The 26242-nt window shown below is 39.6% G+C and overlaps 1 protein-coding gene across 11 annotated transcripts in view; it reads right to left on the minus strand.

Moving 5' to 3' along the window:
- CACNA1G (calcium voltage-gated channel subunit alpha1 G) overlaps positions 1 to 26242 on the minus strand; it is a 338489-nt gene that overhangs the window by 150634 nt on the left and 161613 nt on the right. For all 11 annotated transcript variants that reach the window (XM_075845569.1, XM_075845564.1, XM_075845566.1 and 8 more), the window contains exons 8-10: positions 13251 to 14043; positions 10135 to 10484; positions 7069 to 7220 (exon numbers count right to left, since the gene is read on the minus strand). In XM_075845569.1, coding sequence (XP_075701684.1) covers positions 7069 to 7220; positions 10135 to 10484; positions 13251 to 14043 — 1295 coding nt within the window. The remainder of the gene's footprint in view (positions 1 to 7068; positions 7221 to 10134; positions 10485 to 13250; positions 14044 to 26242) is intronic.

Consider the following 26242-nt stretch of genomic DNA (forward strand, 5'->3'; position numbering starts at 1 on the left):
GGTCTTGTGGTGCCTAAACCCACAAAAAGTGACCCCATTTTGGAAACTAGACCCCTCAAGGAATTTATCTAGTTGTATAGTGAGCATTTTAACCCCACAGGCTTTTTGCTGAATTTATTGGCGTTAGTCTGTGAAAATTAAAATCTACATTTCTTCTGAAGAAACATAGAAATTTTTTAATTTTTGCAAGGAATAAAGGAGAAAAAGCACCCCAACATTTGTAAAGAAATTTATCCTGATTACGGCAATACCCCATATGTGGTCATAAACTTATATTTGAACACATTACAGCCCTCAGAAGGGAAGGAGCGCCATTTGGGTTTTGGAGCTCAAATTTTACTATAATGGTTTTCGGTGCCATGTCCCATTTGCAACGCCCTGGAGGGACGAAAACAGCAGAAACCCCCCAAAAGTGACCCCATTCACTATCAGGATCCAAGAGAGCAAATGCCTCTTAAGTGGTATATAACTTGCGTGCCATTTTTTACGTATTTTTTTTTTTAACTTATTTTTTGTAACCGTTTTAATAAAAGTAACAAAGAAAAAGTCCACTAATCCATTGATCAATAAATTTATGAACAACCCTAAGGCCCTGTTCACACAGAGGTTTTTTTACAAGTTTTTCGGCGCGGAAACCGCTCCGCAAAACTCGTCAAAAACCGCCCGAAAATGTCTCCCATTGATTTCAATGGGAGTTGGATGAGCTTTTTTACCGTGAGCAAAGAAAACGCATCGCGGTAAAAATAAGCGACATGACCTATCTTGAGGCGGTTTCCGCCTCCAAAACCCCATTTCAATCAGTCAGAAGGGTAAAAAAAACACCTCGACGAGTGTTTTGACGAGTTTTTGGCAAACCACTGTGCAAAAAACGTCCGGAGCAGTTTTTGCAGGAGGAATTTTCCTCCTGCAAAAAATTCCGTGTGAATACAGCCTAACAATGAATCAATGTATTTAGAATTTACAGACGTGTAAAATATATGAAGAGATTTATATAAGTATATGTGTGTATACGTATATATTACATGTACGTATATATCTATATGATGATATAGATATATAACATCCCTAATTATTAAATTTTAGTGTTAACAAATTTAAAATATGTCTATATATAATATATATTACGTGTGTGTGTGTATATATATATATATATAATATAATATAGACGTGTATGTGTATATATATATATATATATATACACACACACACATACACAGTATATAAATATATCTATATAATTTTATAGATGTAAATATATAGAGACAGAGATATATATATTTATATAATGTGTGTGTGTGTGTGTGTGTGTGTATATATATATATTCATATAATGTGTGTGTGTGTGTGTGTGTATATATATATATTCATATAATGTGTGTGTGTGTGTGTGTGTATATATATATATTCATATAATGTGTGTGTGTGTGTGTGTATATATATATATATATATATATATATATATATATATATATATACACACACACACACATTATAAGCCCTAATTGATTATTGATTAACTAATTAATTGTCCTAGTCTGAGTACTATCTACCTAAACTATAGCTAGCTGCCTACACTAAACTATGTGGAGGTGTTATTTGTGTGTGTTTTTCACAGTCGGTGTGTCTTTATAGGAGACACACAGCAGCTGCTCGGCACAGCTTCTTCTCCCCCACTGTCTCAGAACGATCTGACAGGGAGGGAGGAGAAACAGTGTAACAAACAGCACGAAAGTTTGTTGCTGCAACAAACTTTGCTGCTGCAACAAACTTTGCTGTGAACACCATGATAAGTTTATCATGGTGATCACGTCATCAGGACCGACACCAATCCGGTCCTGATGTCTTCTCTCAGCACTTAGGCTGCTAGTAGCAGCGTGTGCTGAGAGATTCAGAGCACAGGGAGAGCGCTGTGCACTCTGTTCTGGCACCACGTGAATTAACGGGCTGCAGGAGAAAAGCCCAGCACGGCAGCCCGTTAATCTACGTGGGCTGGTCGTGAAGGGGTTAAGGTCTTTTTCTCTGAGGTTTTTGTAAGTTTAGTGGTGGCCCAGACAAATATATATGCCCAGCAATTTTTAGCTTAAAACCCCACATCATCATTTGCTAGGTAAACTCCCGTAGATGCACTGGAGATAGTGACATTTTGGGTCTTTGTGCTAAATATGGGGCTAGTGAAGAAGCCAGACATTAGGCAATACTGGAGTATGGATATTTTGTATAATACCTCATTTTACTGCATAGCAATGACCCGGACACGTTTTGAAACAATTTAGAAATCTTTGTATTATAATAAAATGCACAGAGCCCGCCCCGTGATGCACATATGACTGCCTATTCAAAGTCAGGCCAGTCATTGATCATTTCTGAACCAGATTTCAACAATCGTACACCCCTGAAAAGAACATTGCAATAGACGAGTTCCTTGCACAATGTAAAGGGAGGCTAAAATTCTGCCAATACCTGTCCATTAAAAGGGCAAAGTATGGAATTAAAACATACAAGCTGTGTGGTAGTAGCTCAGGGTACACCCCAGGTTTCAGGTTTATAAATGGAAGGACCCCATAATTGAATCCCTGGAATCCCCCCAATCTGGGGTGTTAGTAAGAAAATACTGTGGGATTTGGTGAATCCACTGCTGGACCAGGGTTATCACCTTTATGTGGATATCTTTTATACCAGCATCACACTATTTAGGTGCCTTTCCACCAGAAGAACTGCAGAATCTGGCACCGTGCGCAAAAACCAGAGAGGCCGCTCTAAAACTCTGATTGGGCAACCACTAAGAATGACACCCAAGTCAGATTGCATCCTAGGCTATAAAAGCACATGGGAGGGGTCAATCTAAGAATGCAGTTGGTGTTTGAAACGCGTAAGCATACTGGTCTTTATGTGCTGGGTGGATTTTTAATGTTTATACAATACAATCCTGTGATTTCTTCATGAAGTGCTGGATCATAACTTTTTCTTTGCTGCTGTGGGAGGAGTTAATCTCTCTGATCAAGTACTGAAGTCATAAAGTGCTCTGTGGAAAACAAAGGCATGGTACAAAAAGCTGGCTGTGCACATGGTGCAGATGGCATTGTATAACGCTTACGTCCTATCCCAATGTGCAGGCCAAACAGGGACATTCCTTCAGTTTCAAGAGGTGATTATCAAGGAATGGTCCACGTGTTTTTACCAGGGAAACACTTTCCCAGCGAAATCCCCTCCACTGGTAAAAAGGTAAAGGCTCAAAAAAACTGCAGTGTGTTACAAAAAGGGGAGAAGACGAGACACCACTTATCAGTGCAACACCTGCCCCGTCAAACCTGGCCTGTGCATAAAGGATTGCTTCAAAGTATATCACACATCCATGGATTATTAATTATATAATTTACCCATTATCATTCCAAAGCGTCATGGTGCCTACAAGCCAATCAAGCAAAATCCTTGCTCCAAAAAGCCAAATGGCGCTCCTTCTGAGCCCTGGAGTCTGCCAAAATATCAGTTCATGACCACATATGGGGTATTGACATACTCAGAGAAATTGCTTTACAAATGTTGAGGTGCTTTATCTCACTTAGTCCATGTGAAAAAATATTCTGCTAAACCTACATTTTATTTGATAAAATGTAGATTTTTCATTGTTGAGCTCTAATTTCAATAATTTCTGGAAAAAACCTGTTGGGTCAAAAAGCTCACTGTCATCCTAGATAAATTACTTGAGGGGTGCAGTTTCCAAAATGGGGTCACTTTTGGGGGATTTCCACTGTTTTGGACCCACAGGGGCTTTGCAAATTCTATATGGTGACCGCCATTCCAGCAGAATTTTAGCCGCAAATTGCCTTCCTTCTATACCATGCCGTGTGTCCCAAGAGCAGTTTATGAGCACATATTTACGGTTATGTACGATTTTTATTTTCACGGCCCAATATAAATTCAGCAAAATACCTGTGGGTCAAAATGCTCACTATACCACTAGATAAATTTCTTGAGGGGTGTAGTTTCCCAAATGTGGTCACTTTTAGGGGGTTTCTGCTGTTTTGGCCCCTCAGGGGATTTGCAAATGTGACATGGCACCCATAAACCATTCCAGGTAAATTTGAGCTCCAAAATGGCCTGAGCCCTGCTGTGTATCCAAACTGCAATTTATTTCCACATATGGGGTATTGCCGTGCGATGGAAAAATTGCTTTACAAATGTTGGGGTGCTTTTTCTCCTTCAGTCCTTATGGAAATAAAAAGAATTGAGCAAACCTACATTATATTGGAAAAAGAATAGATTTTTATTTTCACGGCCTAATTCCAATTAGAAAACCTGTGGGGTCAAAACGCTCACTACACCTCTATATAAATTTCTTGTGAGGTGTATTTTTCAAAATGGAGTCACTTTTGGGGATTCCAACTGTTTTGGTTTCTCAGGGGCTATGCAAATGTGACATTGCCTTCGCAAACATATACCATCTAAATTTGAGCTCCAAAAGCCAAATGGCGCATCTTCCCTTCTGATTCCTGCCGTGTGTCCGAACAGTAGTCTATGACCACATATAGCGTATTAAAAGTACAACCTACAAACAACCTCCAACCAAACCAATGACGTAAAAGGGGTCCCTAAATAACAATTTAGACAACCTAAATGCGAACCATAAGGGAGCATAGCACCCAAAAGAGAATAATGAGCAAAATCTTTATTAGATACAATATGCAATAAGTAGAACAGAGTAAAAGGATGGACCATACAGGGAGATAAAAAACAGCAGGTCAGATTTCAACAGACCGAATGGCTAACAGAGACAACCGACCGTCAGAGGCCAGGAACCACTCAGATCACCCACAAAGAATAGAACTGTATATAATGAGCTATAGTGATAGCATGCCCATATATAACAATGGAAGGTAGTGTTAACTGAATAGAACTAATGATACATAACATTAAAGAAATATACTAACATCTAGATATAGGAAAACCATGCTCCAGATATAAATGAAAGCATACAGGCTAGAAAGCCACATAGATCAACTGAAAAAATAAATAGACAAAAGATGGAGGTTAACACATACCCTGAGACATAGTGGGGAGTAGGACCAGCAACAACAGGTACTGGCACAAAAAAAAACGCCTACACCCTACAGACCGGCTTCGTCAGGACTTTTTTTTTACTTTAGTTGTAAATACTTTATGGGGGGAATTAATCAATAGTTCTAGTTTTCGGGAATAGAAAATGTGCAAAAGTAGCAATTAGCAAAAAAAAAAATGTCTTGTGCAACATTTGAGCTACTCACGGCAATTTACCAAAAAGTGGGCGGAGCTTAGTAGACGGGCCCTTCCGCAGGTCTACAAATTTACTATAATTTACACCAGAAACTGGCGTGAATTTTATAAAAATGTTTATTCCAGCTCATAGACAGCGTAGATTTCCTTTTCTGGCGCACAGATGGCCAGAGATGCGCCTAATTTATTAAGAAACATCTGCCTCTTTATAAATTAGACGCATCTTACTCCAACCTATAGAAAAAATCTATAGAAAATAACATTTTACAGTCTTATATAAAGAGAATTTTACTCTAGACTTTAATCTGAATATGTTAAGCATTGCAACCACTATGTTTCCACTAAAAAGATTGTCTGTTATCAAAATCATTTTTAGCCATCTCAAATTTCCTACAAAATATTGTAATGTTGTAAAACCATGTGAGTTGATTGTATTAGGTGGTTTATTTAAATGTTTTGTATGTCATTTTTATATTTGTTATTCTATGCACTACATGGCAAAACTATGCTAACACCCGAACATCACATCCATTTGCACTTGTAAAATTCTTCATTTTAAAACCATGGGCACTCATATGACATTGCTTCCATATTTGTTACTGTAATGCTCCACTCTTCAGGGAAGACCTTCCATTTGATTTTTGAATGAGGGGTATACGTGCCTATTTAACCACAAGGACATTGGTAAGGTTGACTGAGCTGGCTTAGGGCTTGTCCACACGTTGCGGAATAGCTGTGTTTTTTTGCATCCGGAATTGCGGACGGAAGAAACACAGCAGAATACAGTAGCAGCATAGTGGATGAGATTGAACAAATCTCATCCACACGCTGCGTAAATACTGTGCGGAAAAACTGCTGAGAAATTGACCTGCGATGCGTAAATTAATTTCGCAGCATGTCAATTGTATTTGCGTAAACGCTGCTTCTTTGTTGAGGGAATTTCCCGTTTTGGTGTTTTTTTTTGCCCGGAATTCCCTGCAGCGCACAGGATGGATACGCTGGGTGCTTTTACGCAGCGTGTCCCGTATCCGTCCCGTGTGAACCCGGCCTTGAAGTTATCATTGATATCGTTGAGGTCAGGGCTTTGTGCAGGCTGCTTAGAGACTTATAAACCAAAATTATTTTTGCAGACCTCACACAGAACTGTATAGTTACGGAACATGGATTTGTTAATGGTTGAAGTTACGATCAATTTTACAAGTTCTGTGCATTGGTATTAAGGAACGTAGCATAAATCATGAAAAATATCCCATCCCGCTAAAACAAACCTTACAGTTGGCACTACACATTCAGATAGTAAGCGTACTGTTGGAATCAACAAATTCCGACGCTTTTGTCAGGCTACCACATGGTGAAGCGCAATTCATTACTCCATGGATTCAGAATTCAGCGTAGTTTATACCACTCCATTCAATGCTCTGCATTGCAAACCTAATCTGAGGCTTTAGTGCAGCTACCTGACCATGGAAACCTTATCCAATGTATGAAGTTTCTAATGAAAAGTTCTTGATGTTGATGAATTTTGGAACTCAGAAGTGAGTGTTACATTATGGAAAAGACACGTTTTATAAACTACGCCCTTCAGCACTTAGTGCTCCCATTTTGTGAGCTTCTATGGCCTACTGCTTTGTGGTTACAGTGTTCATGCTCATATAAGTTTTCACTTCACATGAATAGCAATTTTGGTAGAATTTTTACAAACTGACGGGGTATCAACATATTTTGGATGTGTAGTGAGTCTAGACTTAGCAGCGGGCATTGTAGGAAAGTTCGGATAAATATCATTTGAGCTATTAGCTAAAGTTGCAACACAATTACCTGATTATGACAATGATCCCATCAAATATGTTATATGGATTCTTGATGTATCCAAATGGACCATAAACCAAAAGCTTTAAAACCATTTCCAAGGCAAATAAACTTGTAAAGACTATATTACTGATCTCCAGGGCATTAGTCAATTCTTCTGGCTGCAGTAAAAACAATACAATTTTATAAATGATTAATGTTATAATAAAACAAAAGTGAAAATAAAAAATAAAAAAACATACAGTATATTCAAGGCAGACAAAATAATTAGAATTATATAGTGGGTTTAGGGAGCATGTGTGCCTGTATAAGGAAAATCAAGGGTTACTTGGCTGCTCCAGACAAATCACTATCACACCAGCCTCTCCCCGATCCCACCCGGTAGCACTGTAGCAAAATACAGTGATTTTGCAGCAAATTTTCTTTTAAATTGCAACAAAAAACACAATTTCACCGCAACCTTTGAACACAGTCTTAGATTTTGTAAATGGGAAGGGAAAATTATATACCTATATAATCCCCAATTTAATTTTGCATGCAAAAATTGGTTGGTGCATTCCTGTGGTTTTGGCATTTCTTCAACACACGCACCTGTGAATGTAGAAATGTGGGGTATGTATTAACTCCTCATATCTTACAGTTCTTTGCAGAGTACATTTTGTTGAATGAGGGGTCTGCTTGATTACGCATTTTAGTCACAAAGTTGAATTTTCATGCAATTTTTGCTTACAATCACTGTTTGATGCAAAGTTGTGTGAAGGTGGTTGTGTGCATAATTTATTAAGTTGTATCTTTTTCACTCGGAATGCTATGCCTGTTTGACGTGTTTAGTATATTTATTTTTAACACATTTGTGGATGATGGCCAAATATTGCAAGGCCTCTGTTTCATGTTCTTGTTTTTGAGAGCACAAACTCTTTTTGATGTAGATGTATGTGGTATAAATTAACGGTGTACACCCTGATCTATTACTTTTTACATTGTTCTTTGTGTGTAAACATCTGCTTATATGTGAGTTTTAGGCACAAATGTAAGTGATAATGCATTTAAATAGAAAAAATAAGAATTTCTGTTTGTCACAAAGTTACGTGAAGGTGAACATGGCTGACAATAGCATGTCAAGACAATTGCAATATTCAGGTTGTTTGATTTTAGGAAATATATAGGGTTTCTGCACTCATTTTTTAATGTGTCTAATTGCTGTATTTTTGCTAAGTTTGTTACTTTTCTCAAATTTCCATCTTAAAGGGAGACAGGAGAGCCTGCCGACGATCAGCCCAGCAAACCTCCTCCGTAAGACCCCTCGGCGGACGTTTAGTCGGCGAGTCTACACAGTGGAAAGTGTGGTGAAGGGGGCCTGTGGGCCTCTTGGCTTAGAGGCCCGGTTGCAACTGCGACCGCTGCGACCCCTATAGCTACGCCACTGCTCCCTTCTTACATTGATTGACAGGAGCCAGGCATCGTAATCAGCACGTCCATGCCTGACCCCGTACTGTCTGTAACGTGCGCGTGTCTCTGCTCTTTACTTGGCGCTTGCGCAGTACGATAATTCTGCCTCCTTTCTAATCGACACTACTGTGCACTGATTACGCTGCATGGACCCTGTCAATTAATGTAAGAAGGGAGGGGGGTTGAACTGGGTAGCAACGTAGGAGCATTTAGGGGCAACGGTGACACCCCAATTGCACCTAAATGCTCATTAGCATAAAGTTAATAAAACTGATTTCTCTACAAAGGAGGCAGTAAGCAGAAATTGAAAATAAACACAAGAAACAGGTTAGTCTCCTCTACAATACACTGTTACTAGTTTAATATGGACATTCTGGTGACAGACTCCCTTTAAAAAACGATTTTTGGTCTCTTCAATTTTGGTGATTTTATGAGGATATGTACATGTAGACATTGCCATAAATGGTATGTATCTACTCTGCACATGTTGAATGTTTTTAGGATGTTTGATGCATTTAGTTTTCTGCCTGGGTCAGACTTGACGATGATGCCTGTGTGTATAAAGTGCTGAGCAGCATTTCAACAATGTGCCAAGCCCCTACTTTCAGAAAATAAATAGGTATGGGGTTCAGTATGATTTTCTATTTTGTAATTTAGGTTTTATTTGTAAAAAAATTATGAAAATTGTCCTGGCTCCCAGAGGTGCAAAATGTCCAAAAATCTGTGGCAGCAAAAGGGTTAATGACCTTGTGGAGGGGATTGAAAGAAAGGTGGCAATTATTGCTAATGATACAAAACTTTGTAGGATACTTAAAACTCTGTTTAATTGTAAAATATTACAGAAAGACCCAGGTAAGCTGGCAGCGTGGGAAAAAAACATGGCATATGAATTTTAATGTTAATAATAAATGTAAATAATGCACGTAGGCGGCAGTAATTGTATTATTGCATATATTAAATAGAATAAAACTGGGTATAACAGAACAAGAGAAGGACTTGGGTGTTCTGGTTACAAGTAAGCTAAGCAGCAGCACTCAATGTCAAGTAGCAGCTGCAAAAGCAAATAAGATTTTAGGATGTATAAAAAGTGAGATAAAAACCTGTCATTCCTCTCTAATATTACACCTCTTTAAATAAATTTTGGGCTCCACATTGTAAAAAGGATATAGGAGAGCTGTAAAAGATTCAAAGGCGGGCAACTAGATTATTAAATGGGATTATAATAAAAGGCAAAAAAAATTGGACTTGTTCAGTTTGAAAAAAAGACACCCAAGAGCTGATCTTATTAATATGTCTAAATATGTGTGGTCAATACAAAGAAGTAGCACATACATTTATTCATTTAAAGAACTGCACAGGGGTCACTATTTACGTGCGGAGGAAAGGTATTTCAGACATCAATAACTTTACCGTTAGAGTAGTTATCCTATCCCAAAAGGTAGTAATGGCAGATACTATGTCAGTATTTAAAGAAAGGGCTAGAGGCTTATATAATAACAAATAGCGTTATAAATAATCTAGCAATACTGATATATAATTGATGGAGAAAACTTGAACTTGATGGCCCTTTTTTTTTTAACCTATGCAACACAAACAATACAGACACAAGAACATTTAATGCCTTACCTGTTCATGATATTCAATCCCCATGCTTAGAGTATTTATTAGGATAGCAATCATTATACCTCGGCCAAAGTACTTGCTGTCAACAATCTTTCTAAATGTCTCGCACACCATTTTCCACACCTTCATCAGCCTGGTGGGATTTTTGGGTACTGTTTTCCCCATTTTTTGCTCAATTTTCTCATTACACTGAGTATCTTGAGTGAATTCGTAGCCTCCATCACTGTCAGACTCCATATCTTCATTGTCAGGGAGCTCTGGCTCTTTGCAGCGACTGCATATTTCTGGATCTATGTATTCAATCTCAGAGCTTGCAGCCTGGACCGAGATTTTACAGGATCCCTTGCAGATACCTACAGTCATATGGAACTGATGAAAATAACTCAACAAAGGTATTCCAAAATGTCATTGAGCAGCAAGTGACAATTTGCTACTCATGCAACACACATAACACAACACCATATCACAACTAAGGCCCCATGCACACGACTGTAGAATTTGTCCGTAATTATGGACCCATTCACTTCTATTGCCCACGGAAACCTTCCCGTATGTTTACGGGAAGGTGTCCATGCCATAGAAAGGCTCCGCAAAAGATAGGACATGTCCTATTTTTCCTTTTTACGGACGATGCTCCCATACTTTAGAATGGGAGCACGGCCCAACAAATTTGGGTGGCTGTCCACAGCAGTCCGCGGCCGGCCGTGCCCGTAATCAGGGACCGTGATTATGAGCACAGTCTTGTGCATGGGGCCTAAAGAAGTGCTATCCATACTGTAATGATACCACATTAACACACTATAACACACTATAACACACTATATACAACATTCAGTAGCCCCTGTTGCTATATTAGAGAAATTCTTCCAATTTAGAACTGTGTTACTTATTGTATAAATAAAAATATACAGTGCTAATTTTTATTACTAGTAAAGTAGTACCATAGTAACTTGATGCACTTTCCAACAACAACATTTTTTAAATCTAAATACTACCTTGTATTTGTGATCCATGTGATAGAAATTTAGAAAATGGTCGTATTGTAATTTCAATTTACATATATCCACATTTATGCATTACTGGGGGATTAGTATTGAACTGAAGTTTTTATTTCTAGTTAAATATTTAAGACTCTTGTCCTGGGGGTTTCAAGATCTGTTCATATTGCATTATGCAGGAATGTATTCTAATAAATTAGCAATATACATTAGGTGTCATTCTCTCCTATTTCTGCTACTTTCACATTAAGATGTATAGAAATTATTTGTTCTTATTTCTTGCATTATGATATGGTTTGTACTGATCTACAAGAAAAAAATGGAATTGTTTATAGTGAGATAAAATAGTAGGTTATTTAATATTATTTTTGTAAGGTGCATAACTGATAGGATTAAAACATATTATATGGAATACTTTCAATAATATCTCGGTAGTCCAAAAACTAGTACAGAGTAGCTCTACTACACTCAGCTTGTCAGTGTATTACATGGCCAGACATTCATTTAAATAAGCAGCACGTAATACTACATTTCCCCAGTAGTGGCCGCTGCAGGGGTAATGTAAGGCCAGCTACATCTTCCCCCAACAATAACCGCTGATTGACATGGCTTTGTCAAGCTGGACACATGGAGATCAAATGATCACCGGGCCGGCTTAAAACTAAAGGGATGATCATGGTGATACGAACCCTTTAGTAACTGCTGTGAATATGGCTGAGATTCATTTAGATCTATTGGTATCTCAACCAAAGCTTTCTGTAATGATTTTCGTACACATGGCAGAGTACTGTTATAGCATGCATAAAAATAATATTCCCACTTGACTGGATATTTAGTGAGAGTATATATTTACATGTATATGAGAAAGAAAAGTATGCCTACTCGTATCCATACATCTATCACAGGGCCACTGTGGGTGTTCTTCATGAAACTGAGAAGTGTAAAAGATAGTCTAAGTATGAATAAAATGATATATGTAATAATAATCCCTCGCCTGCTTGCATGTTTGCAAAGTGTAAAGAAGAACTCCTATAAAATTGTATTGCTCTGCCCGTTTGTAATGGGTATCTTGTACATGTATATGATATTTATTTCCTCACCGAGCATCTAGCTTTCAATACATAGACTTCGTTCGGCTCCCCCGTGCGGTTACATGATCTGACTTGCCGATTCACACAGCGTCTTATGTGTGACCGGAAGCCAGTTTCTCTATGTAAGTCTATGAGACTCACATTCTGCGTCTCATAGACATAGGCCTCGCCCCATGCACAAGACCATATTTATCACCTGTAAATACGGACCCATTCATTTTTATTGGCTACGGACACCTTTCAAAATTTTTACGGATGGGTGTCCGTACTGTAGAAATGATAGAACATGTGCTTTTTTTGTCCGTAATTACGGCACGGACTCCCCATAGTAGTCTATGGGAGCTTCCGTAATTACGGGCGGCAACGTATGGGCATCCATAGCTGTCCGTAATTATGGAAGCGTTGCTATGCAACACCAGGGGATTACCCAAAATTCCTCCCAATTTTTTAGCGGATCCCTAAATACGGATGCATTATGGATGCACTATGGACCTTATTTACAGACACAGTTCCGTATATGCGGATGATTTACGGTTGACTACAAATAACTATTAACGGATGGATGAAATCTACGGACCTGTGCATGGGGCCTTACATAGAGAAACTGGCTTCCAGTCCACACATAAGACACTGTGTGAATCGGCAAGTCAGTTTACAGATCACGTGACCGCACGGGGTGAGCCGAACAAAGTCTATGTATTGAAAGTTAGACGCCGGTGAGGAAATAAATATCAATTACATGTACAAGATGCACATTACAAACGGGCAGAGCAATAAAAAATGTCATGGGAGTCCTTCTTTAACTAATTCCAGCTTAGACAGAAAATTACGGCAACTGGCAAGCATTAAACAAGAGAAGCACCCGAACCCTAGTTACCAGTCTAACATATTATTTGTACATGGTGCATTCTCAGACTCCAATGAAACATTCAGGCAGACAAAATAAATAATTACCTCATGATGATAGAGCATAAACATTAAAATAACAGACGCTACCTACTGTCCAAAATGTAATTTTCTTTTACCATACCTGTGCTCTGGGTCTCTAGTAGCCTGTTCATTGAACTGTATATTGGCCTTGTGTAAATGTTGGGGTCACTTGTGATCACAAGGCTTTCTGAAACTTCCCCTTGTTCTGTTTTCTTCTGGATTTCTGGTGACGCACTTGGGTGTACAGTAGGATAGTTTTTATTTCCTACAATACTTGTTTGGAGAACCTCTGTATTTGCCACAACTGAACCAGGCTGGGCAAAGACGGGAACGCAATGTACAGGTTCAAGATGGCAATCAGCATGGTAAATGCTGTGAATGGACTGCGTGTTGGAGGCAGAAGCAATGGGGGAGGTCTGAGCCCCAGAAAATGATAGCATTAGTCTAGTTCCATTATGAGGAGAATTGGCTTCCACATCGCTGATCTCTGGACTGGCCTGTGGCGCTCTCAAGCTGCCGTTTCCCAGGTGATAATGATGATGATGATGGTGATGGTGATGAATTAGATGGTGCACTGAAGACCTTCTTCTATGCTTGCGAATTGGTTTTTCATTGTTGCTTTTCACTGCAGGACTAGACGTGAAACCCAGTTTAAAGATTGCTGATCTGTAGAGCTGGACAAGTCTCTTACTTGCCTTACGAGTCACATACACCAAATACTTGAGAAGCTCATCATAACAACTGCCAGGTTCAGAGAAGCTGGCTAATGTACTTGCATTGGAAAGAAAACGGACTCTCTGTTCCTTCATAAGTTGGCTCTCCCGCTGCTTAGTTTCGGAAAACTGAGTAGCTATAACCACTAGACAAAGGTTGATCATGAAAAATGATCCAATCTAAAGAAATTTGAAGCAGTTCTGTGATTAGTACAAGAAAATCAGGAAAGCCCTAATTTATATCCATAACAATTGCAATGTAACCATAATATTCACAATAAGTAGTCTTAGGCTTCGTTCGCCTCTGCGTCGGGACTCCGTTCATGGGTTCCGTCTGAGCTTTCTGTCAGGGGAACCCATGAACGGAATCCAAACTGAAACAAAACGGAAACCACAGGTTTCCATTTGCATCACCATTGATTTCAATGGTGACGGATCCTGTGCAAATGGTTTCCACTTGTCACCGTTGGGTAAGGGTTCCGTTGCTTGGATGGAATAAATAGCACAGTCGACTACGGTATTGATTTCATTTAAAAAACGGATCCCTTACACAACGGTGACAAACGGAAACCATTTGCACCGAATCCGTCACCATCGAAATCATGGGTTTTAGTTTGGATTCCGTTCATGGGTTCCCCTGGCGGAAAGCTCCGATGGAACCCATGAACGGAGTCCCGACGCAGATGTGAACGAAGCCTTGCCTCTTTTCGGGAACAGATTTTTCCATATTATTTTCTTATATGTGGTTTACTGATAAAACTGGGCTAAAAAGGACAGTATCATCTCTTAGGTCTTTCCTGGTTGGTCTTAAGTTACATTCTGATCATGACGGAGTCTGTCTTCGCTATATTTCCTAATATAATTTGTTTATGTTATAAAACTTCAATGCCAGTTTTTGGTACTCACCCTTGTAGAATGAAACGATTGAAATGAGTATGTTGTGTAGCAGGAGTTACATATATTTAAGATGTTACAGCTGATGAATGATATAGGGCAGATAGAACAAATAGTTAGTTAACCAGTCTAATAGATTTCTTAAAAAAAGCTATAAGAACAACCCCCTCAAATAAATTTTCTAATTCAGTATTAGTAATATTTAATACTGAAAAAGGCATATGGCAGTAGATAATTATCTATTTGGAGTAACGGGCTAGCAAATGCTGGCCTAATTGTCAATCGACATGGGCAATGGAAGTGAAGGGCTGCCTTTTTTACCACAGTATATCTAGGTAAAAATATGTGCCTGCACTATCCTGCAATTCATGATTATAGTTACTGTATTACAATAATTTTTTTTCTTTAACAAATTGCTTGGTTGGCCATTCCTCATTTGTTGTACTCAAGGTGTTAATAACAACATCACATTACAAGACTAGGCTAGGTTCACACTACTTTCGGGTACAATAAAAACGATATGCCAAATATATGTCACAGATGTGTGCAACTATGGACTTTTCACGGTCGAAGCAAATATATACCGTTATAAAAGGACCCTCTTTAACATACAGTACGTTTAACTAATGATAGCCTATGGACATGTTAGACGAATACCGTGGAGAATTTCCTGGCATGTCTGCCAAAGCTGATCCCAAGCATGGAGCAAATCTAGCTGAAAAAGCCTTAAAGAGAACCTTTCCCCTGCCCATACAGGTGCAGCAGAGTACAGCATGTAATGGGCAGGGCTGCACAAACCCTGGGGCACTTTTCATTTTTTCCTATCTTCCTCCGTAATTTAGATATCGGTGCCACTATATTTGGCGCCCGATATTTGAATAACCCCCTGAACTGTCAATAGGGGGTGTATTTGACAAGGGGGCGTGTAACATCGCTGTGACACTGTGAGTGTCACAGCAAGAGCTGGAGAGGGGAGAGCGCGTGCGCGCAGTTTTGCCGCCACCACTGAACAGAACAGAAGAAGGTGATCGTCAGCAGCGGCGTCGGAGCTGTGCACGCATGCGCAAGAGATCAAACAGTCTTGTCGTCCTTGTCTACCAAGAGCTGAGGAGTGAGACCGTGCCCGCGCATGCACGCTCAGCTCCGACGCCGCTGCTGACGAACTCCCGCCGCCACCGAACAGAAGAAGAATTTACATTCTTCTCCTCTGCTGTTCAGTGGTAGCGATGGAGCTGTGCGCGTGCGCACTCTCTCCTCTCTCCAGCTTTTGCTGTGACACTGTCCGGAGATGATTGGCCCCTTGCCCCCTTGCCAATTACACGCCCCATTGACAGTTCAGGGGGTTATTTAAATATCTGGCGCCAAATATAACAGCACCGATAACTAAATAACGGAGGAGGATAGGGAAAAACATTTAAGGATTTGTGCAGCCCTGCCTATAACATGGTGCACTCAGCTGCACATGTATGGGCAGGTGAAAGGTTCTCTTTAAAAGCTGACAAAATTCCTTTAAGTTTCGAATTTAAGTTTGGAAATTTAAATTGAGTTAGTAGATTAGTATCAAATAGTTAAACCAAACCATGCATGACCTGACACCGCTATTAGTAATCCCATAAATATAAGGCATTATATTAGTATTATGTGCAGAAGTGTGGCTCTATATGTACAACTTTGAAGACGATTTCTTTTTTCTCTAAATCTATGTATTATGTGATTTTATGCAACTTTTAAATAGGTTTGTAATAAAAACATGTAATTTTTGAGATACAGCTTCTATGTATCCTGTGTACATAGAAGCTGTATCTTGCCTTCAAAGTCAAGATCATCAGGTCAGCAGGACTGACGGCTCAGCAGAAAAGCTGGTACTGCGTGTCTCTGACACGAAGGATCCATCTGTTAGGCTGGGATCACACCTGCATTGGTGCTTTCGGTTGTTCTGCTCTGTGAGAGGAACAGAACAAGGGGAAACCCGAAGCAACGGATCCATTCCACCACGGATAACACTGGCAGACGTCGGACCCGTAATGGGTTCCGTTGGCTTTCCGCGAGGGTGTCCCTGGTTTTACCACATTCTGTGATATTGTTTCCAGTAATCTTGGCTGGATGTGTGCCCCCAATGCAGATGTGAACAAGGCCTTAGCAATCACATCTAAGTTAATGAACTGATGTGATCGCTAACAACTGGATCCTGCATGTCTCTGCTGACTTTACGGATCCGGCTTTGACGGCAAGATACAGTTTCGGCTCTGTACATCTGTGTTGGAGACTCCGTTAGGGACCTCCGTTGCAGATCCGGCAGAGATTACCAGAAATAATAGTGCAAAAAACTATGTTTAAGTGAATGGTTCCCGTCGGCCGCCAGTGGTGTCCGTGGTGCAAGGGAACCGTCGCTTCCGGTTTTCCCTTGTTCTGCTCCTCTGACGGAGCAGATTAATGGATAGCAGTGAGGCAGATGTGAAGCACATTAAAGCTGTATCTCAAAAAGTAAACATTTTTTTTATAAAAACATATTTAAAAGTTACATAAATCACATAATACATAACTTAATTTTTTTTTTAAATTTACTTTGAAAGGTTTACATATATATTTTATATTACTCTTATTTACATAAGAATAAGCCTGGCATTATAGAAGATGCCACATCTTGTGCAGTTAGGACCGCAGTCTTGACTCACTGCCAGGATATGTCGTAGAGAAGAGGGAAGAAAAGGTAAGATTGTAGTATGTGCACTGCTGATACATGCAACTCACAAGTAAATAGTTCTAGCTTAATAAAAAGGAATATATAGTAACAAAATATTCTCAATTAAAGTCCATGATTTCTCTTCTTTGGCTCAAATAAGGAAATGTTCCATCTGCTATAGGTGACTTATAAAGCATTAAAGTAGGCAGTTCTACTTTCTGACCTTCCATGTTAATCAAGTACATAGGGGCCCTTTCTCATTCGTATTAATAGGTAAATTCTATAACAGAGCAGCGGTCTTAGTTGGACTAAGAAAAAGCAAAGATTTATGGGCAATAAAAAAAACATGCCCCAATGCCTAAGCTACATATATATTCCTAATGATTTTCAGAAATGCATCCAATGACTACTGACAGAAATACTTCAGTTAAACCCAGATCAGGAATAATATAAATATATGTATTTTTTAAAAATCGAATGATTATGTTAACATTTGCTTTTAGTACCTAGTGTGAATCTCCATCGTCGAGCACCAGTGACTTGATCCAGTTGTTACTTTTATTATGTACACTTATTGCTCTTCATTTACTACTCATTTGGAAAATAATTTCTTAAAATCTCTGCACATCAACTGGTTGGACGAGCCATTAGCACTAAAGTGCTACTAATATTTCACAGTTGCACATTGTAGTGTTGCCACCCGGACAAGCTTCTAAAGTTGGATAAATTCTGCTATAATTATGTGGTCGTATACCCTGTGGGCTCCACGGTAGACACTAACACCAAGTCTCCAGGATTGAGTTTGTCATTTAGACTTTTTATTACACTGGTTATTGTTATTTATTTTTAATTTATCCTTTTGTGGTATATTTATTGCTTTTTTATTGCATTTTTATCTGCATTTATTTCACGTCTGTGTTCCCCAAAACAGAACAATAACATGTTCTGATACTTACTCATACAACTAAATGTTATTGCCAGCGTTAGAAAACGTCCATCACTTTTAGGTTGTCATGACTACTAGACAAGCTTCTGGGTGTCTCTGGTTTGAGATGCAGAGCCAACCTTATTTCTCTGTCTGCAGCCTATCAGGGCCAAGGGTGGAGTATTTGAGTCTGTTCAGTTTTTTCATTGTTGCTTGTGATTTTCTTGTGTATGCATGTGTCTGATCAAGCTCCTGGTTACACCCTGAATCACCTTGACAACTTGGACTCTTTGAACTGGACTTTAGCTTTGTCTTTGGATTTACCCTCTACTCACTGATCAGGATATTCTTCTCACAGTTGGTTGCAACTCCTGGAATTCTTCTGTTTTGCGATGTGGACTTTTAGTCTCTCCTGGTTTGAACGATGCTTGTTGATCACCCCTCTGGCTTTCTGGTTATCCATTCTGGTATTGCCTGCATTGCAACTCCTGTCCAATACCTTATTCTGTAAAAGCAACCTATGCGGCCAAATCCAACTTGCCTTGCGGCAGGCTTTGGTGAAGACCATAGAGTAGCCATAGACTCTGCTGACCAGAGTGGTGACGGACTTGAGGTAGCTTATTTACTTGTACGCTTGATCCAGACAGTCTCCAGCTGGCTTTGGGGAATTGCTCGTATAGCTCACTCTTGGGAATTGTTCAAGTAGTCATTCCTTGACAACTATAAAATAATATTACTATTGTGACAAATGTAGAATACAGATTTTTATATCGAAGTATCTGGAGAGCCAGTGTCTCTTAAGATGTATCATGTTCTGCTAATTGGTTTGGATTACTGCCTACATAACTGCTTCAGCCCGCGGATGTTAGTGGCTTTCTTGCTATAACACATTTTTATTCAGGTTCTGCCACAACATATCTTCTGGATTAGAGTTCTTGCTCACGACCAAGTGCCACTCGGGCCATTTTTCACGGCATCCAAGTGGCACCCATTAGTTTTCACAAACCCATTTACTTCAGTGAGTGAATTGGGTCCGTGAAAACGGACCCGACTCTCCGATCTGCGGAAAGATAGACTGTGTCGGATGGGACTTGGGCAACACACTTCGTCATATGCAAAAGCCCTTAAGGTCTAGACTTCTTCAGTTGACGAACCTTTGTGCTTAGAGTCATACTTTTGTTTCAAAACCCACATTATTTTGAGCTTTAGTTCACACACAGACACCATGACATTCTTCTGTAGAAATTGCTGCTGTCCTGTTCCCATAGCAGAACAGCCTCAAACCACGATACTGTTACTGATACATTTCATAGTAGAGATGATGTTACTGTGTTGGAGTGCAGTGTTTGATTTTTATAATACCATTATTCGCGTAACTTAATAAGTTCCATTTTTCACTCATTCATCCAAAGACCATTCTTCAAGTAGTCTACTGGTTTATTCAGGGTATTGATAGCAAAGTTGAAAAGGGAAGTAAAGTTCTTTTTGGAGAATAGTGGTTTGCTCTTGTCAATCCTCCAATGAACTGCCATTTTTAGTTTGTGTATGATGATAATATTGACCATAGAGGTCTGCAGATCATTAGATATTAACCATGGTTTTCTTGTGATCTTTCTGAATATTAAATACTATATTATTTCAGTAAGATTTGTTTGATAACCACACTTGTAGATAGTGACAATGAATAATGTTGAATGTTCTTCATTTGAACATTCTGGGCCTCATTTATGAAAACTGTCTAACAGTAAGTGTATGTTCACACGCTTACTAAAAAACGTCTGAAAATACGGAGCTGTTTTCAGAGAAAACAGCCTCTGATTTTCAGGCGTTTTTAAAGCTGAAAATGAAGCTTGTATGGGGTTGTATTGGGCTTAATGCCCAAAGCGAAATTTCAAATTTTAGGGTCAGTTCACAATGAGTTCTTTTGTGCTGAATTTAACACGGAAACCACGTCGGAATCAGCATCAAAAAACGTCCAAAACCGGAGGCATTTTATTTTCCTGGAGAGGCTTTTAGCTGCTCACGGGAGAAAGAAGTGACAGCGAAACGCAGCAAAAAATGCTGCAGAAACCATGGCAAGAAATTGCAGGCAGGTCAAAATCTGCCTCAAAATTTCTTCAAGAATTTTGAGGCAGATTTTTCTGCCTGCGAAAAAACTCTGTATGAACAGGGCCTAAAATTGCTGTATTCTAAAGGTGATTTTTTTTTAAATTTCTTAGTTTATTTCCTTTTTTTTGCGGGACACATATTACTTTCTTATTATTTAAAAATGGAGATGATATAATTTTATTTTGTAGGTCTTATTTAGGGAAAAATGGTAATAAAAGGGAAAAAAATATTTTTCCACATTATTTTCATGTTTAAGGTATTTTGTTCAATCAATAAAATTTCCCCAATAATTGAATCTTCTAGTTCTCCCTTGCATAGTGATGCCAAATACGTGTACTTTGTGAAACACATGACATTGCTATAGACCCGAGAACAAAGAGACTATTTAAGTTTTACTTGTATCTTCCTTTTTAACTTTAGTCGCAGCATCTGCAAACGGATGAAAATCATCCAAGTACAGACATGTTTTTACTGAAGACGCAAAAGCAGATAGGGCAAGGGTAGAACAGGCAAAAATTGGTGGCTGGGGGTAATTATCATATATTTGGGGTAACATACATTTTGGGTGACAGGAATGTGACGTTTGAATGCCTAAGCATTCTTATGTCATGCAGGATATCTAATTTTGTGCATGCAGGTTTGGAGAAGTATGTACTTTTTGGGGGGAGAGAGGCTTTTTTAAAAAAAATGTATGGTTTATACTATCTTTATTATTATTTTTTTATTATTTTTTACATTTAACTATATTTATTAACAGTTCATTTATTTTTAATTTATTTATTCATGTCCCCATGACAGCATTCGGACCAGAGGATGTTAGCTACTGTCAGACATGGACACCCTTAAGCCGGGTTCCCACGTAGCGTTAATGCTACACAATTGCCGCAACGGAATTATGTGCAGAAATTCCACAGCGTTTACAGAAGTAGCAAAGTGTGTGAGATAAATGTCATGCCCGCGATGTGGAAAAAAACACAGTATAAACGCTAATAACTTGACCTGCGGTGCGGAATTTAATTCTGTGGATGTTAATTTATGCTGCATTTTTGTTGATTTTCCATTGCAGGTTTTCCCCATTGAATTCAATGGGAAGGCAGAACCCGCAACAGAAAGTCAAACGTTGCGTCTTTTGTGGCGTAATCGTAGTGTTTACGGCGCAAAAATTGCAACGCTGGAAAAAATTAAAAAAACAATCATACTTACTCTCTCCTTCTTCCTGCAGTCTGGCTTCCTGGGATGACGTTGCATCCCATGTGATCGCTGCAGCCAACCACAGGCTGAAGCGTCACATAGCCTGCAACGTCATCCAGGGAGGCTGGAGCTGACGTCATGGATGGGGGTAAGTATGAATACCTCTGTGGCAGATGTGAGCTTGTTGTTCACCTGGAAGCTCGCATTAGAGATCTGGAGGAGCAAAATGCAACACTGAGGGTGATAGACAATCTTGAGCGGAGCATGCTGCTCACTGAGCATGCAGTTAGTGGGGTAGAACTGGAGGGTGAAGACATGGGTCAGCAGGACCAGGCAAGTAGCTGGGTTAATGTAGTTAGGGCCAGTAGAAAGGGGTCCAAGAAACGGAAGGCCAATCCTGTTTCTGTTATTCCAAGAAAAATTGCCAAGTTGGGTGATGATGCGAGGGTGTCGGTCTTAGAAATGGCAGCCCTAGTGGGTACTGATCTCCCTAACAGCCGGGGGAACAGCCCAGCTAGTAGTTGGCGGGATGGTAATGCAGGTAAGGCAAGACAATTAGTAGTTGTAGGGGATTCTATATTCAGGAAGACGGATAGAATAATGTTTCGCCAAGACCACCTCAACCGAATGCTTTGCTGCCTCCCTGGTGCCAGGGTTCTGCACGTGGCAGTATGGGTGGATAAATTACTGGGATGGGCTGGTGATGATCCAGCTGTTGTGGTCCATGTGGGAACCAACGACAGAATACATGGTAGGTGGAGAAGCCTTAAGAATAATTTTAAAGAACTAGGCTAAAAGCTGAAGGGAAGGACCTCCGAGGTTGTATTCTCAGGAATACTGCCTGTGCCATGCGCATCACAGGAAAGACAGCAGGAGCTCAGGGAGTTAAATGCATGGCTTAAGTCTTGATGTAGAGGACAAGGCTTTGGGTTCCTAGAGTACTGGGCTGACTTTTCATTGGGGTACAAACTGTATTCTGCAGATGAACCTAAATGGAAGGGGGTCTGCTGTCCTGGAGGAGAGAATTCTAGATGGGGTGGCAGAGTATTTAAACTAGGGCTGAGGAGGGAGGTCAATGTAGTAAATAAAGGGGTAGTCAGGTTAGAGAGGGGTCAGACTATTTTGGTGGGGGGGGGGGGGTAAACTGTGGGAAGAGGACTAGACAACAGGATAAGTAGTTCCTTTAGTTACAAAACAGCAATGAAAATAAAATGGCCAAATAAAAATGCCCAAATAATGTCAAATAATAAAATTTCTGATAACAAACGTGGCAATTTGAAGTGCAAGTTAAAGTGTATGTTCCCAAATGCCAGAAGTCTAGCAAGCAAAATGGGGGATCTAGAGGCCTTGGTACTAGAGGAACATATAGATATAGTTGGTGTTGCTGAAACATGGCTGGACTCTTCACATGACTGGGCTGTAAATCTACAGGGTTTTACACTGTTTCGGAAGGACAGGACAAATAGGAACGGCGACGGTGAATGTCTGTATGTAAGAAGTGATATGAAGGCGAGTGTGAAAGAGACAATAGTGGGTGAAGATTGTGAGGAGAATGAAACCTTGTGGGTGGAATTACAAAGGGAGGTAAACACTGAAAAAACTATGTTTGGTGTAATCTATAGACCTCCCAATATAACTGAGGAGATGGAAGGTCAGCTATATAAAAAGATGGAGCGGGCTGCACAGGCTGGTACTGTAGTGATAATGGGAGATTTTAATTATCGGGATATTAATTGGTGTCATGATTCGGCTTCAACTGCAAAGGTGAGAAATTTCTTCAACCTTTTACAGGAAAATGTTATGGGCCAGTTTGTGGAAGACCCGACTAGAGGTGAAGCTCTCTTGGATTTGGTCATTTCTAATAATGCAGAGCTTGTTGGGAACGTCAATGTTCGTGAAAATCTTGGTAACAGTGATAACAATATAGTTACATTTTACATATACTGTAAAAAACAAACACAGGCTGGGAGGGCAAAAACACTTAATTTTAAGAAGGCCGATTTCCCCAGGATTAGGGCTGTAATTAAGGACATAGACTGGGAAGAACTAATGTCAAATAATGGCATAGGGAAAATAGGAGGACTCCCCCAGCTCACCGTTATGTGGGTCCAAGTATGGACTGCGCTCGGATCCTGCGTGGCGGCACATGATGTGGATAAAGAGAACAGAAGAAATTTGATCCAGCGCTGCTTGATTTAAAAGGAAACGATGTTCCAACTTTATTCGTAAAAATGGTAAAATCCAATGAAAGTAAGGGTGGTTGCATCAGCAATAATTGGCTTATTGCTGATGCAACCATCCTAACTTCCATTGGATTTTACCATTTGTACGAATAAAGTTGGAACATCGTTTCCTTTTAAATCAACCAGCGCTGGATCAAATTTCTTCTGTTCTCAAATAATGGTACAAATCATAAATGGGAAATCTTAAAATCCACTTTGTGTAATTATAGTGCAAAATTTATTACTATGGGTAACAAGTATAAACGACTAAAATTAAACCCACATGGATTACACCTTCTGTAAAGAGAGCAATATATGACAAAAAAAGGGCATTTGAAAAATACAAATCTTAGGGTACAGCTGTAGCCTTTGTAAATTTTAAAGAGCTTAATAAAATCTGCAAACAACGAATAAAATCTGTAAAAATACAAAATGAAAGGCAGGTGGCCAATGATAGTAAAACAAATCCTCAAAAATTGTTCAAGTATGTAAATGCAAAAAAAGCCAAGGTCTGAACATGTAGAACCCCTAGATAGTGGTAATGGGAGTTGGTCACAGGGGATCAAGAGAAGGCAGAGTTACTAAATGGGTTCTTTAGCTCTGTATATACAACAGAAGAAAGAGCAGCTGATGTAGCTGCTGCCAGTGCTGTTAATATATCAGTTGATATACTGAATTGGCTGAATGTAGATATGGTCCAAGCTAAATAAAATAAATGTAGACAATGTCCCGGGACCAGATGGGTTACACCCCAGAGTTCTTAAAGAGCTTAGTTCAGTTATTTCTGTCCCTCTCCTCATAATATTTAGAGATTCTCTAGTGACTGGTATAGTGCCAAGGGACTGGCGCAGGGCAAATGTGGTGCCTATTTTCAAAAAGGGCTCTAGGTCTTCCCCGGGTAATTATAGACCAGTAAGCTTAGCATCCATTGTGGGGAAAATGTTTGAGGGGCTATTGAGGGACTTTATACAGGATTATGTTACAAAAAATAGTATTATAAGTGACAGCCAGCACGGTTTTACTAAGGACAGAAGTTGTCAAACCAACCTGATTTGTTTTTATGAAGAGGTGAGCAGAAGCCTAGACAGAGGGGCAGCTGTGGATAAAGTGTTTTTGGACCTTGTAAAGGCATTTGACACTGTCCCTCATAGACGTCTAATGAGTAAATTAAGGACTATAGGTTTAGAAAGTATAGTTTGTAATTGGATTGAGAATTGGCACTAGGACCATATCCAGAGTGTTGTGGTCAATGATTCCTACTCTGAATGGTCCCCGGTTATAAGTGGTGTACCCCAGGGTTCAAGCTATTTATTAATAATATAGAGGATGGGATTAATACCACTATTTCTACTTTTGCAGATGACACCAAGCTATGTAGTAATGTTCAGTCTATGGAAGATGTTCGTAAATTACAAGCTGATTTGAACGCACTGAGTGTTTGGGCGTCCACTTGGCAAATGAGGTTTAATGTAGATAAATGTAAAGTTATGCATCTGGGTACCAACAACCTGCATGCATCATATGTCCTAGGGGAGCTACACTGGGGGAGTCACTTGTTGAGAAGGATCTGGTTGTACTTGTAGATAATAGACTGAATAACAGCATGTAATGTCAATCAGCTGCTTCATAGGCCAGCAAGATATTGTCGTGTATTAAAGAGGCATGGACTCGCGGGACAGGGATGTAATATTACCACTTTACAAAGCATTAGTGAGGCCTCATCTAGAATATGCAGTTCAGTTCTGGGCTCCAGTTCATAGAAAGGATGACCTGGAGTTGGAAAAAATTAAAGAAGAGCAACGAAACTAATAAGGGGGAAGGAGAATCTTGAAAAGTAGACGACTAAGGGGGGACATGATTAACTTATATAAATATATGAATGGTACATACAAAAAAATATGGTGAAATCCTGTTCCATGTAAAACCCCCTAAAAAAAAGCAAGGGGGCACTCCCTCCATCTGGAGAGAAAAAGGTTCAATCTGCAGAGGCGACAACCCCTGTTTACTGTGAATCTATGGAATAGCCGACCGCAGGAGCTGGTCACAGCAGGGACAGTAGATGGCTTTAAAAAAGGCTTAGATAATTTCCTAGAACTAAAAAACATCCGCTTCTATGTCAATGTGTAGAAATGTTTCCCATCCCTTGGTTGAACTTGATGGACATGTGTCTTTTTTCAACCGTACTAACTTTGTAACTATGTAACCAGTTATGTCCGCGCTTATTTCTGCAAGGTCGTTCAAAAACGTCCTGCAGATGTCAACTGTTTGCTGCTCCCTGTCGACGACTTTAAGGAGCTCCATGATACAGCTGTCTAGAGACAGCTGTATCACGGAGCTTCACCTGGAGACCATTCA

The sequence above is a fragment of the Rhinoderma darwinii genome, chromosome 13 (genome assembly GCF_050947455.1).
Source record: "Rhinoderma darwinii isolate aRhiDar2 chromosome 13, aRhiDar2.hap1, whole genome shotgun sequence".
In the NCBI taxonomy this organism is placed as follows: Eukaryota; Metazoa; Chordata; class Amphibia; order Anura; family Rhinodermatidae; genus Rhinoderma; species Rhinoderma darwinii.